Genomic DNA, 14,709 nt, shown 5'->3' with positions numbered 1-14,709 from the left:
CTATGCCCTGGGCACCTAGGGTACACTTGTACAGGGGCTGATGAGGTGAACCAATTCCCAATTGTGGATGTACCTAGAGTACATGGTATAAATTTAGAGAGAGTGCATATGGGCTGTGGGTCTGATCAGCAGGCCCACAGCCACATCCAAGTCGAAAACCAGAGAAGCAAAAGCAAAAAGTGGGGGTGACCATAGGAAGCAGACCCTACTCTCCTATAGCGCCTCCCCTACCAAACCCCCCAAAACTCACACTGAAGTCATGCGCCTGTTCTGTGCCCCCACTGTGCATCAGCAGACTGGCAGCTGGGACTTCAGTGATTACAGATGCCCCCGGGGGGGGGGGGGGGGGGGGGGGAGATGGGATCAACTTTAACCCGGCTCTGATCAAGCACTCACCTGCACATGGGAGGTGGGGGCACCAGCAAAGGGGGTGGGGTGGAGACGCAGACGCGTGGGGGAGGGGAGCAGCATTACCCACGATCCCTCACACAGGGCTGGGATCCAAAGAGCTGCCTTTATAGCGCTTATTTCCAACATCGGCTGGTTCCAAGCACTATTGATATCAGGCGATACTATATAACATTAATAGTACCCACCCCATCGACTTCAAAGATAAACGGTAGATTACGATGCCGAGGTATGAACGTTTGTCCTGCTATTATATACATACATAACCTTATGTTTTATTATAATTTCAGTACCCTAAATCAGGAGTGCAGAGACTGGCTGTGACCTGCTGGGAGGGATTCTCAGCACATTTTTACCGAACCTGTGATTCTGACTGCTCGGGAGGGGCCACAGCCCCTTCCTCTCATAGATTTGAGCGTCTCCCCAATAGGGCGAAATGTGATTGTGACATCTTTTTGAGAGATGGTTGTCTATGTCTTACGAGCCATCCGTACCCATTAGCAGGACGAAGCAAAGAGCCAGCAAGAAAGTGAAAGCACTCGTGCATGTAGAGCATCTACCTTGCAGTGCCATCTGTTTCCAATTAACAAGCGCTGGCGCGATAATTGGAAATAGATGGCGCAGCTGCTCGCTCCCGCAAGGTGGATGCCTTACATGCATGAGTACTCATTGGAAACAGTGCAGTACATGCACGAGTTTTCCAAAAAGTACAGACTGATTCCTAAAGGTTAGATCCTAAGCAGCGCTTGCACGCTGATTAGACTCGACCTAAAAACCTGTGGGTCAGAGGTCATGTTGTTAAGGCAGGACCTACAAAACATAGCAGTCACAAATATATAGGGGCGGGTCTCCGAATTTGAGGACACTGAAGGGCCTCAGACAATCGCTAATGATATTTACAAACTTTTCTGAATTTATTGCTGTGAGGACAGGAAATGCAGAAAACAGCTCATGGTGTACCAACCTTCGCTTTATTGGATTTCCCGTAGGAAAAGGATCAACTCCTATATATTTTCTAAATACCGCATCCCTCTCTGTAGTGACACAATACTCCCTTTCAGAATGCCTAATCACCAAAAGGGCACACAGTATGTTTGCTGGCGATGAGACCTCTGCCTGGTGCCCCCCTGGCACCCTGACCCCCAGGTCTCCCCAATAGCAAGATTCCAGGGCACTATCCTCAATAAAAATCCATACTAAAGTACAAGTAAGCAATGATTCAAACAAAATACTCTTTCCAGACAACACAAGTGCAGCGTCAGCAGAATCAATGCGATCTAGTCAAACAAAAACTACAGTTCTTCGAAATTATTGATAGGTTTCTGTTTCCAGCAAAGGGAAAAGTGATCATTCAAGAAAAGGGCTAATTTTCTTCAACACCTGAAGATGCTTGAGCGTGGCTAGGAGAAAGTCCAAGGTTCAGAAAAGAGGATAACTAAAGGCTGCTTGGGAACTCTGGTGGTCCATATCTAACGCCAGGAAGCAGATGAGAACACGACAGACAAGACACCTCCCAATGACTGGAACAAAGAGAGCCTCCCTCCAGGTGTGAACCAACAGACTCCTATGAAGATGACCACAAAAGAACCATGCGAAAAAACTTTTCAGAGGAGAGGGAAGACTGCCATACCACAGGTGACCACTAGTCTTCCAACCGAACTGGAGGCTGCCAACTGAGATGAAATGAGTCCGTATCAGGAGACTCACAAAATAACAAATTTATTGCTGGTTATAATATGGGAACTACTAGGACTACACCCCACTGATGAGTGAGAGGCCAAAAGACTGCTCTAGACCAGGAACAAGATGTCCCCGTACGACTTGCCAATTTAGCCACTAGAATAATGCAGCAGGATAGTTTTAACAGTTTATACTGGTGCTAAGGGTATAGGGCAAAGGGGAAAGGCAACAGACATTCCCTCAAGAGGGAGCAAGTGAGTTAAGGCACTTGGGGTTATGAGGAACAGATGGGAGAATTGAATGATGAAAGAATTCAAAGTTATGAGTGTAATTATTTGTTCTCAAAGTAGCATGCAGGGTCGGAGTATGCAGTGCTGCTCAGCTGTAGCAACAGGAGAGTATTACAGTGTTCGGAATTCTATTTTGCTCTTTGCTGTGACGTTAATGTTGCAACCTTTTTGCTTAAAAATGTTGCCCTGGAATGTAGCACTCTTGCAATGGGTTATTGGCAACCCGGCGTGGGGGACTTGGGCAATGCAGGAGGCCATCATCCCAAGAAGACACATGACTATTCTGACTGTAAACTGGTGATTTGGCTGAAAAAGAGGGAGCATCACCTGGCAGTCCCACGCACTTGCAGAACTGGCATAGGCCCTGCCCAACACAGAGTAGAGGATCGCCCCTGGATAGGGCTGAATTTGGAGGGGCCGCAGGTGGGACTTGGTGGCAAACCCCATGTCATATAAGAGGTTTATGGTAGCTTGCGCGTGTTAAAGGATTACAAAATGACCATACTCCGAAGGTGCGCAGCTACCACGGCTAAACCTTTGGTAAACACTCTGGGGGCGGTGGTGGCCCTAAATGGCAAAACCTTCAACTGATAATGCTTGCTGTTACCACAAATCGGAGACAGCACCGGTGAGCTGGGTGAATCAGGAGTGACGTAGAAATGTTTTGACAACATGTACTCGTTGAGGGGCCTGAGGTCTAGGGTAGGCCTGAAGGATCAGTCCTGCCTGGGAATGAAAGTAGAGGGAGTATACCACTGTGCCTTATAGATGTGATGGCACTAGCTATATGGTGCCATTGAGTAGGAATGCGTCTACCTCTTCCCGAAGCAGGCATGGGTGGTGTGAGGAAAGGATGCATCTGCACAGTGGAATGTTGGGAGGTGTGAAAGTGAACTCCATATAGTCACAATGTCATATGACGTCTAGCACCCACTGGTCTAAAGTGATCTGCTGCCATGAGGGGAACCACCCTTGGAGTCAACCCCTTATAGGTGTCACTGCTTGGTAGGGGCAGCTGCCTTGTGGGAACCAACCTTAGCTCTGGGAGTTTTCGTCTCTGTAGAAGCCATGAAAATAACTCCTTGTGGAGGCTTGCTGGGGCTGTTGACATTGGAAAGAGGTGGCAACATCATGGGAAGTGGTTTTGGAGTCTTCTGGGTAGGTGGGCTGCCGAAAGGACCCATGAGGGGAGGGCGCCCATGACCTTGGTGCTCTTCTTGAACTTTTCCGGGTGGTGAGTGACAGCAGGCTAAAGATCAAGCGCCACATCAAAGATCGCAGTGATCATCCTGCGGATGCTGGTCATAAGGGTTCCCTAAGCCCCATTGACTGTGGCCTAACCACCCAACCCCCCCACACTCCCTCCAGAACCCACAGACTGGTGACCTCTAAAGAGAGGGGGGGGGGAGAGGGGGTCAACTGGCAAACGGGAGTGGGGGAAGAATTTGGTAGAAGGTAGGGAGAGAATAAGAAAGGGGGTAGGTGTGTGAGGCAATGGCAGAAGGCTGGCTGTCTGGTCATGTCGCCTCTTGCTCTCAGGTGGTGGCAGCAGTAAAGAGTGCTTTCTCGAAGCTGAGCTTGCACATGGAGCCATCCTTTGTTGGTGCTGGTGGCAGGGCAAGGATGCGTCCAGTGTGAGGATGAATGAGAATGTGCCACTCACTGGAATGGAGTTCTTTCTGCAGCTGCCTGCTGCCCTGTGTTTGCTGTTAGCCTCTTGAAAAGACTCACCTTTCAGCGGGTCTTCTGAGGTTAAATCTCTCTTGAAGGTGCCCCTCTGTTGTAGCCATAGCCCTGGTTGTCTCATTATCCTTTTTGTTGAAGGGCTCCATCTACCTCACTTCCAAACAGGGTGTTGTTGTCTGGAGGTGCAGGTTGCAGCATCTCTGTGATTGTCACCATATTTGTGCCTGTGAATGTTTTGTTGATTGAGGTTTGGACCTCTTGCTTGAAGCCTGATCTTCAGAGCCAGGCATGCCTACTTAATGTTGTGCCTGTGCACACTTGTCTGCTGGCTGTATCGGCTGCATCGAGGGCTGATTTCAGGCAGGTGTTTGCTATGTTTTTCCTCCTGTATGTTGGATTTAGTCCCCTTTTGGGAGCTTGTTCATCAGTTCTTCGATGTCATCCCATTGTTGGTGGCAATACAAGTTGAGGGAACTGGAGTTTGCAATGCGCCATTGCGTTGCTGCTTCCTTCTCCATCTTTCTCCCCACCATGTCCATTATTTTGCTTTCTCTCTCTGGAGATGAGCCAGTGGAGGAGTGAGCTTTGCTCTCCTTCTAGCTGTGGTGACAATGATTGAGTCTTGCACTGTTTTTCCCTGAAGGTATTTAGGGTAATTTGTGGAAGCTTATGTTTTTTCTCCACCCTTGGGGTTACCCTTTTTGCTGAGGCAGGCTCCTTGAAAGCCTCATTGCCCTGGTCCAGGATGCTTGGTAGCATTGGGAGGTAGTGTGTCCCCTTGGTGGGTGGCGTCAAATTCTCTAGGAGGAAGCAGAAGTCTTCTTTCTCCTCCTCAAAGGGGACCTAAAGGTATCAGCTGTTCTCTTGATGAGGCTGTTGTAGAAGGCTATGTAATCTGGTGGCGAAGCCTTCAAAGAATAGCTACAGATGTTTTCTGGGCTTTGTGTTGAGGTCGTTCCATTCTTCCTCGAAAGTCTCTGAGGCTTCCTCCTCTTCTGGAGCATCTAGCTCCTCTTCGAGATCCTTCTTGTGAGGTTTGAGGGTTGCCGGAGCTTCGAGGATATGTTCCTCCTCTTTGGCGGTAGGTTTCGTAGGAGTTTGCAATTCCTTCAGCGCCTCTTCTGACTCCTTTTTTTTGTTGGAGTGCCGCCATATCTGTTTTCAGGAGTCTTTCTCCACCTTGAGAACGCTTTTGGCGTATGAGGCCAGGGAGATACTCTTCTTGGGTGTGGTGGATTCTGGCTCCAAGGGAGTTGTCTTTTCACTCACAGCCTCTCATTCGGCACCTGCCTTCATGGATTTAGACGATCTTCCCTCATCGGTATCCCTGGATTAGTGGGTTTCTTTTGGTCGCTGCGGACCCTTGGTCATCGTTTTCTTCTACGCCTGGGCTGCCTTTTTCAGGGCCCGTAGTTTCTGACGGGTGAGTGTTTCTTACCTTACCTGTCTTTTTTTCTGTGCCCTTCGCGGAACGCCTCTTCTCAGAGTCCCCTTTGTGGATCTCGAAGTCTTACCCTTCCCGTGACAATTCTGAGGACACTCCCTGGTCGTCCTTGTCGCTTTAGAGGCCTGTATCCCTCAGCGATGGTGGATTCTAGCTTTGGAGCGTGGCTGTGTAATGGTTCTCCCTCTGCTTTCCGCGTAACGTGAGTGTCTTCAACACTAACCCCACGCAGGCCTCATGGATTTATCCATGTGATCCCTCGGCAGGCAGAAGTTACAAACGTTGTATGGGTCGCTTTGTGCAAACTCTTTTGATCCATCTGCATCGTTGCTCAGTCGGGGTCCCCCGATGGGTAAAGGTGTACGGAGGTATCTCTCCTTCTCCAGTGTCTTCTCACTTGATGACCGGTGGTTTTCTCACTCAAATGCCTGGATTCTTTCGCGTATTTCATCCAAAACTTTGGAGTGTCTCCCTTTGCTTCCAGACCCAATGGCAGAAAAAAAATCTAAAGATGGCTACCACGTACCAGAACTTACGTCTAACGTCACACAGGAGATGGCCCTAACACCAAATGGTAGTCGATGAAACCCCAAACAAGAAAAAAATTAAATAAAAACAGATAATTTCGGACCCAAGCCCTAGATGGAGGAATAATGCTATTGCATGTGATTCTAGAAAAGAATTCAAAACCTTCATTTGCTTCTGTCATTGCTGCAAATATATTTTATACAAGAATCACATTTGTTCAATAAACATTGAAAATGTCCCACTGTATATTCCTTGTATATTTTCTCTGAAAAGAAGAGCGCATGAGTGACTGAGCAAAAGTATTCTAGATCGGTTACCACGATTCCTGGGGGATCAGGGTTCTCATGTTCAGTGGTTGCCAGAACCATTTGCTACCCGCCTAGGTTTAGGGGTACTTATGGTGGTACTGTGAGCTAGCTGGCTTATAGAACATATCTTGAAGGGGTGCATGGAATCCGGGTAATACCAACCCAATGGTTATGCCGTCCACAAATGTGCAGTTTCACCTGTAGGTGGAAACTACACAACACAAAAAATCTGAGTACTGTCTGAGTTGGGTGTACTGGAATGTTGAAATATGCATCATGAAAGCCTATCAAGGTACTCCCCTTCCCGAAGAAATAGGAGGGCTACTTGGATATTACCATTCAAAATATTAGATTTTTCTCAGGAATTCATACACATCTGGAAGGTCAAAAATTGGCCTTAACTGTCCGAATTTTCTTCCCAATAAAGAACATAGTGGAAACACTGGTTCCTCTGTCAGGAGGAGAAGAATTTCCTGTTGTAGCTACTGGAAGTGATGCTCTTTTTTTATGGGTGAGCTGGTGGCTTCTGTAGAAATTCTTAGTTGTGGTTAGACGGCACTATCTGTAGAAAGCCGCTATCTGTAAGTTATTTCAAAGCTGGACTAAAATGGGAAATTTTTCTGCCAAACAGACCTGTTTGGTGGTTAGTTAGGGGGTGGGGGTGGCCTCAAAATAGAGAAGGTCTTTTGTGGTGGTCTTGAGAGCCTTGCTGGGTTGCTCCTTCTTCCCAATACCTTTCCCTAGCTGTGACGTTAGTCCCTACTCGTGGCGTTCCCCGCTCCTATCCCAATAAGTCTTGGAGAGTAGTAAAATCTTGGCATCCATATTGGGTAAGGTTTCCTCTATAGGCAGGACAATATCTGCAACTACGGAAAGAAACAGGAGTGGTGCTTTACTCTAAAGTTACCAGAGAGTGCAGCATTCTTGTCCGGTCTGATGTTTTGTAAAGTGTCATCAACATGCTTGCCAAACAAGATATGGGCATTGAAGGGCATGTCCAGGATTTTTGCCTGTACCTCCAGAAGGTGGAAAGCTGTAGAAAATACAAGACTATTGCTCCTGCTAGCGGACGGAAAACAATGTTAGACACATTCTATTCTGCGTCAATGATGGCAGCTGATGCCTTAACACCCTCCTTTAGAATGGCCGTAGCCTGTTTTAGTCAGTCTTCAGAGAGGGAGTTGGTTAGAGGTAACATGTCATGCAATATCTAGACATAACCACCAACAACGGCCAAAACATTTTCAGCTATAATTGACATTGGAGCTATACATCTGCCATCCTCCCTAGATGAATTAGGGGTGATAGGGGTTTGTGATCTCCTTTGAGTTGCTGACATAACATAGGAGAATCACTGCTGCTCCTCAGATGACATGGAAAGTTTGAATTTTTAGCTAACATTTCTAAAAAGGCATGGAAACAGGCAAAGTCATCTGTGGGCGAGCCAGAATGTGTAGGGGTCATGACACCTTCTTTAGGCAACATGCAGCATTCCCATTCTTTCTTCTACAGCAGAGTATCCTCGTCCTTGATTTAGAAGCTCGCCTCCTCCCTCCAAGTCACATCCGATCTGAAAATGATGTACCCAGTTACCCCATGTCCTCAGGTGTTGGTGGATCAGGGCTTAAAGTTGGAGAGCGTGGAGGAAGAGGCATTCCAACTATGGCTGCCGTAGAAGAGTTAACTGCACATGGAGGTGGTGGCATGGGTGGCATGGGTAGCTCAGGTAGCGGATCCGTAGGAAGGTAATGTGGTAGTCGAAGGAGCCAGTTCTGGAGGGTGTCCATCAGTGGTTGAATAGTGGACATAAATGCCACCTGCACTTGCATAGTTTGTAGCTCTTTGTAGTGACATGGACTGTAAGGTCGATCTGAATGATTTTAATTATTGTATACATTTTCTCTTTTTTTCTTAAATTATATATGTTGGCCATTTAGATACAAGTGCCAAATATAAAATGCAGATTCATTAATGTCATTCATTGCACCAGGATAATAAAGTCTGCTTAAATATATTAATATTGTTTTGTATTAACTGAAATCTCTGATCCAGTAAGTGTTTTAAATAATGAACACTGTTTCATAGAAACTTGTAGCCTTACTTATTTATTGTTTTTAAACAATAACCACCGTGTTACAGAATGTAAGTAAGTGAAAGAGCACCAAGGCCTTTCTGCCAATTGATTTTGAAACATAAAACTATGAAAATCTACATTATAACACCTAAGAACAAAGTGCAACGAGGCAGAGAGGAATTTCATACCAGAGATTTAAGACGTAAGCCATACAGAACTGTTTCACCTTCCTTTGCTGTGGCTACAGGGAGGCACATTTAGCCTTCGCTCGAAGGGTTTATCGGCCAGCTTGCCAACACAGAATAGCAGAAACTTCTACTATGCTGAACATTGGTTCTATTTTCCCAAAAAGGTATGCAGCTGTTAACCATCTTTGAAACTCGTATTTGGCCACTTCTCCATTAAGTTTAATTTAGTTAGACAATTTATCATTTTATCATTACCTAGTACACACTTTACTCAAACAGTGCTCAGTGGGTCGTGGTGTGGCTGCAGTCCAATCGACTTTATCTGGGGTTAGCACTTTAACAAAGTCATTGTTGCCAGGGAGTCCAGAAAGCCTAGTACCGGGCAGCGAATCAACTCCTTGGACAACCTTTGGCTGTAAAAGTCTGAAGTTCACGCTCATATTACGGAGGATATTCTTTTACATCACAGGCCTTCTCTTCATATTCTGGGTCACAGCATATATGCAGTTGCAAAGGACCAGATGAAATACCCTCTCCTGGTCTAGGTTAATCTATGCTTTATTTTGAAGAGTCAAAACAGTGACTAGGCAAACGTATCTCCGCATCGAGTGCACTAACTAACCGAGTTATCTTGCTGTTATACAACCCTCTGAAAATTGCTACCGCACATCTCTGGAGTAGATGTCCTAACCCACTGTGAAATTTTAAAATGGAGCCGGCATGTAATTAATTAAGTGAGCCACAACAGCTTAAGGGTCACATGTCCTTGCAGCAGAGTTAAAAAACAACAGATTTACAAGATCATTGTTTGACTTGTGACCCCTTTCCCATGCCGTACCTGGACCACAAATTATGGGATGTCGGTGTATTTTCCCCCATACATATTAGTCAACTCAAAACATAATTCTGTTGAAGGTTTAATCGAAGCTGCAAAAATAATCAATATCTCCTGCAAAAGTCTAAGACATTAATCACAGCTCATGCCATCCTACTGCAACACTTAAGTGCTGCCAAGGGGGAGTATTCAACTCCGAGCACGCTCAAGTCAACGGAACCGCAATGATTAACAAAGTGGCTTTTAGATGTTGGCTCTACTTACCCCGCCAGAAGGGGCCGGGCGCTGGGGGGCAGCCACAGCTACAGGCTCATTATAACCATACGCTTTTTGTACTTGCTGATGAGGTTGGGTCTGTTGAGGCAGCTGCTGGTGATAGGCTAGGGAAATAAAAACACTTTAGGAGAAAAGCCTGTAGGTGCCTATGGGCTTAGTCCTATGCAAATAAACTTTCTAATCATGGCCAACATTCAGACTGACTTTGTAAATCAACTAAAGTGCAGGGATCATTGAAAAGGAAACATCCCCCTTCCTATATCAAATCTGAGTGAAACCACCAGTGTGCAGATGCAATCCGAACCTGAGCCAAATCAATGCATATCAAAAGCATGTATATCTCCATTATGCCCCTCTCCCCTGTTTATTTTGAGCTACTTATTCTGCTTCGCTAGCAAGAATATGTTTATAGTTAAACATTACAGGTCTATATTTTACAGGCTTACAACCAAAGGACGACTTGCCACCTTCAGACAAGAAAACCAACAGTACAAAACAAATTTCAAATAAGCATTAACATACTAAAAAGCCTTGCACACAATTGTGTAGCTTCTTCCAGAAACCGAAGACATATGCATAATGTATACAAATCATAATTCTACAGAAAATACAGTATTCAAAACTTTGCCGCTGCCTAAATGATAAGAGTAGAAGTTAAGTTACCTGGACAGGATCCTGGCGCAAACATGATGTTTTTTAAATATCGAGAAAGGCAAAAAACTCACTTTTGGTGGTCTGGAAATGTCAATGATGTTCATTTCTATAGCTCAAAGTCTGTAACACCCCATAACTGTTGTATTCCGAACCTTTTCACAAAAAAAACTGGTTACTTACCTGTACACTATGGCTCTCCAGTATGGATATCTTTCATAGATTCACATGCTTGTATCTTCCCCATCGTCATGGAGGGAGTCTCACAGTAAATGAATAGCAGTAAAAGAAAAAACTGCACTGAAAACCCATAGGGAAGTACAGTGTTAGATAGCCGATCATCATTATTATGTGGTCCAAAAGCCAGCAAATCAGCTGCCAGCCCTGAGATCACACACTCCTAGATAGCCGATCATCATTATTATGTGGTCCAAAAGCCAGCAAATCAGCTGCCAGCCCTGAGATCACACACTCCAGCAGAGCCACCAAACCTCAGATTTCCAGACCCAAATGTGAGCCAAGGATGTATCAAGATACAAAATGTGGTCTACCTGAGAAACGAGAAGGCAGGCATGTTAATCTATGAAAGATATCAATACTGGAGAACCAGTGTACAGGTAAGTAACTAGTTTCTTCTCCAGTATTGAATCTTTCATAGATTCACATGCTTGTATCAGAATAGAGAGAAGTACTTTCCCATCAGCCAAAGATAGGTACGGAAACTGGGGTCAGTGTGTGACCCAAACACCCATTTGTTGATGGCGACTAATTGCGAGGCCGGATAATAGAGACGCATATCTGGCAGCCCGATACCTCCGTCATACCATCCCATTGTGAGTTTATTTATAGCTATTTGGGGCGACCTGTTGTCCCAAAGCAGGTCTTTGACTGTAGCCTCTATCTGCAAGAAATAGGAGTCAGGGCAACAATGTATTTTTAATAAATGTTTACATCCATCCAGTATTGGCAGAGAAACAACAGTGTGTGAAGAAATTAGAACATCTAGTTTTATTTATTTATTCAAAGTTTTATATAGCGCGAACAAGATCTTTGCAGATATCAGAGCGCTTTACAGAAACAAAGGGTAAGGGGAACAAGAAGGTGATTAAACAAGCTATAGGAAGCAATATAATAGTCGGTAGTAAGTGAGTAGCAAAGTAGGATAGCAATCATGTAAAAAATATAATACCAATAAACAATCAGGAAACCAATAATACAAAAGCCGTGCAATGTCTTAGATCCAGCAACAATAGAGTTCAGGTGAACTTAGCCATAAGGATGGCTTTTACCTCTTTCTTAAACAAGCATTGGCATTGCCAATAGGTCTCGCTTGTGGGACCTTATAAGCACATCTTCCACCTCATTATTTTGCAGCCTAGGCACATGTTCCAATGCCGCCCAGCGAGTGGCGCTGTTTCCTCACATGAGGTAAAGAAGGAAGAGAAAAGCACGGCAGTGAAAGTGGCTCTGGGGGGGCGCATTCCTTTGAAGTGTCGGGTCTGATGCAATTATGCGAGGCAGGCTGGTTAGGAAGCAAATGGCAAGGGAGGGAGGCTGAGGCTTTGATGTGGGGAGTCACAAGTGAAGTGAATAATTAGGGGAGGAGAACTGGCAGGCTGATAGGCAGAAGGGTCAGGCAAGCTCGTGCACGAAGGAGCTTGCTGTCACGTGATTCACGTGAACTTAAAGAAAACTGCAGCGCAAGAAGCCCTTGGTTTCACGAGGATTTTGGCTACTTGAATTCTCGCTCCGCTCGATGCGCTTGCGCGCATCGATAGGTCGCGAGACCTAAAAATGCAGTTGAGGAGATAAGCCTGGTTTCAGGAGGGAGTGCATTCCAGATCCTGGGTGCCATTCCTGAGAAGGAGCGTTTGTATGTTTTTTCCTTCCGGAATCTTCGCGGTTTCAGGAGGAGATATTTTGTGCTTCTGTTGGATCTCGAGCCTCCTGATATAGTCAGCTTTTGAGTGAGGTAGTTGGGTGACTTGTGGTGAACGGCCAGGTGTGTCATACAGGCGATTTTCAGCTGTATTCTGGCTTCAAAAGGCAGCCAGTTCAGGGATTTTAAGTCAGGGGATATGTGCGAATGTTTTCTTGAGCCAGTGATAAGTCTCGCGGCAGAGTTCAAGGAGGCTCTTAGGGGTGCGGTTGTTGATAGGGGGAGTCCGCTGAGAGCCACAATTCCGTAGTCTATGCGAGGGATGACTAGGGCTTGTACAGCAGTTTGGAAGTCCTTAGCTGGGAGGAAGGGTTTAAGTTTCCTCAAAGTGTTGATTTGGAAATTAGCTCCTTTAGTTGCTTTGCTAATGTGCTGCTGCATGTTGAGATTGGCGTCAAGTGTGATGCCTAAGGATCTCGCGGAGTCAACGATGGTAGGTTGGACATTGAGTGCAGTTAGGTGATTGAGCCAGGTTTGGGTGGTGGCGATTTGCGCGGGAGGTGAGATCAAAAGGAACTCAGTTTTAGAGCATTTAGTTTGAGGTGATTGTCGGCCAACCATGATTGGGTGTTTCTTAGTGTGGAGTTCAGAAGTTCGATGTCTTCCGGGGATTGTAGCTTGAGGTAAAGTTGAGTGTCATCGGCGTACATATGGAAGTGTACATTCGATGCTTGAAGCAAGGTGGTGAGTGGTTCCATGACGAGGTTGAACAATGTGGGGGATAGGGAAGATCCTTGTGGGACGCCTAAAGTTACAGGCACAGATGAGGACAACACATTGTTGATCTTGAACTTCTGAGACCGGTTATGTAGGAAGGAAGTGAACCATTTGAGAACAGTCCTGGATAAACCCATTCTGGTTTATAACAACTCCAGTAGATTCCCATGTTTGACAGTGTCAAATGTTGAGGAGAGATCAAGAAGGATGAGGAGGCAGGAATAGTTGCGATCAAGGATTGAGGGCATCATCGATTATGTGCGTCATAGCCGTCTCCGTACTGTGTTTTGCTCGGAAGCCTGATTGATGAGGGTTGAGGAGGTCAAACTGATCAATGTGTTTTGTCGCATTTTTCCAGCAGTTTGGCCAAGGTGGGGATATTGGTGATAGGGCGGTAATTGTTTAGGTCGGCCGGATCAGCTGTAGGTTTCTTGAGTATAGGAGTGACTTGCCCTACCTTGAGGGAGTCTGGGATGAGTCCTTGTTGAAGGGAACTGTTAATGATTTTAGTCCAGAGTGGGAGGAGCAGGGGGGTGAAGTCTTTTACAGCATTAGCAGGTAGGGGGTCTGTGAGGTGATTAGAGGGCTTCAAGGTGCCAAGCAGTTTGTGAATTGATTCTTCAGAGTAGGTGTCGAAGGACGTCCATGACACGTTGTTTTTAGGTTGAGTGGTGGTCATGTTGATGGGGCTAGAGTATCGGCTTACATCATTGAGGAGGTCACTTATATTGTCGGTCTTTAGCTTAAAGAAAGCAGAGAAGTCTTCACAGTGTGGTGAATCACTTGCTATGCTGTTTGATTGTAAAGGTGGCATCTTGGTTTGAGTTTTGACTAGTTCGAACAGTTTTCTTGGTCGTTTTTTTGCTTGGTCCAGCTGGTGACTAAAGAAGTCAGATTTCGAACGCTTGATTTTCCTGAAGTAGGCATTTCTCTTATTCTTAAGCGTTTTAAGGTGCAGTGCTGAGGGGTCAGATCTCCAGGTGCGCTCTGGCATTCGCATAGCACGCCTGTCCTCATTGAGTCTACCATCATACCATGGGTTCGAGTTCTTGGGGGAGACTCTTCAGTTGCAGGGGGGCGGCTTCGTTGATTATTGAGGTCATAGAGTCGAGGTAGAGGTCGGTCAGAGATTGAACATCAGAAGCGCCCGAAGGGGGAAGGAGGAGACTGCAGGTGTGGGAAGGCAAGGAGTTGGGGTTAAGATTCTTCATGTCCCTTTTCCAGATCTTGGTTTTGGTGGGTTGAGCCGGGTTAATTTTAACTTTTTCGTTGATGAAGAATGTGATAATGTGGTGGTCTGACCAGTCACAGGGTTGGATTGCTCCCAGTTGGATAGAGTCCTCTTTGGCGATGATAAGGTCGAGGATAGAGCCTTTGTCGTGTGTCGGGCTGTTGCAGATTTGGGTGAGGTCAAGCGCATTAAGGAAAGTTTTGAGACTATTCACCACTGCGTCTTTCTGGTCGTTCCAGTGGAGGTTGAAGTCACCCAGGTAGATTTGAGTGATCTGCCGACCGGCGTTGGATGTTATCGTGTCCATGAGTTGTTGGGTGAAGGTGAGGTTGTCCCCGGGTGGGTGGTAGAGGACATGTAAAGAGCATGCAGGTTTGCCCTCGCTGGTGATCGAGGCAGATGAGTTCACAGGAGGTGAGGGAGGGGGAGGTGACTTTAGTAACAGCGAGGTTGC

The 14,709-nt window shown here is 46.0% G+C and overlaps 1 protein-coding gene across 1 annotated transcript in view; it reads right to left on the bottom strand.

Annotated features, from left to right (window-relative positions):
• The window catches only part of LASP1 (LIM and SH3 protein 1), a 659,855-nt gene that overhangs the window by 85,888 nt on the left and 559,258 nt on the right, over positions 1-14,709 (bottom strand). The window contains exon 6 of the mRNA XM_078645624.1: positions 9,706-9,821. Coding sequence (XP_078501750.1) covers positions 9,706-9,821 — 116 coding nt within the window. The remainder of the gene's footprint in view (positions 1-9,705; positions 9,822-14,709) is intronic.

Source organism: Lissotriton helveticus, chromosome 5_1 (assembly GCF_964261635.1).
Source record: "Lissotriton helveticus chromosome 5_1, aLisHel1.1, whole genome shotgun sequence".
Lineage (NCBI taxonomy): Eukaryota > Metazoa > Chordata > Amphibia > Caudata > Salamandridae > Lissotriton > Lissotriton helveticus.
Note: the sequence above shows the minus strand (reverse complement) of the source record. Positions and strands in the feature narration are given on the sequence as shown.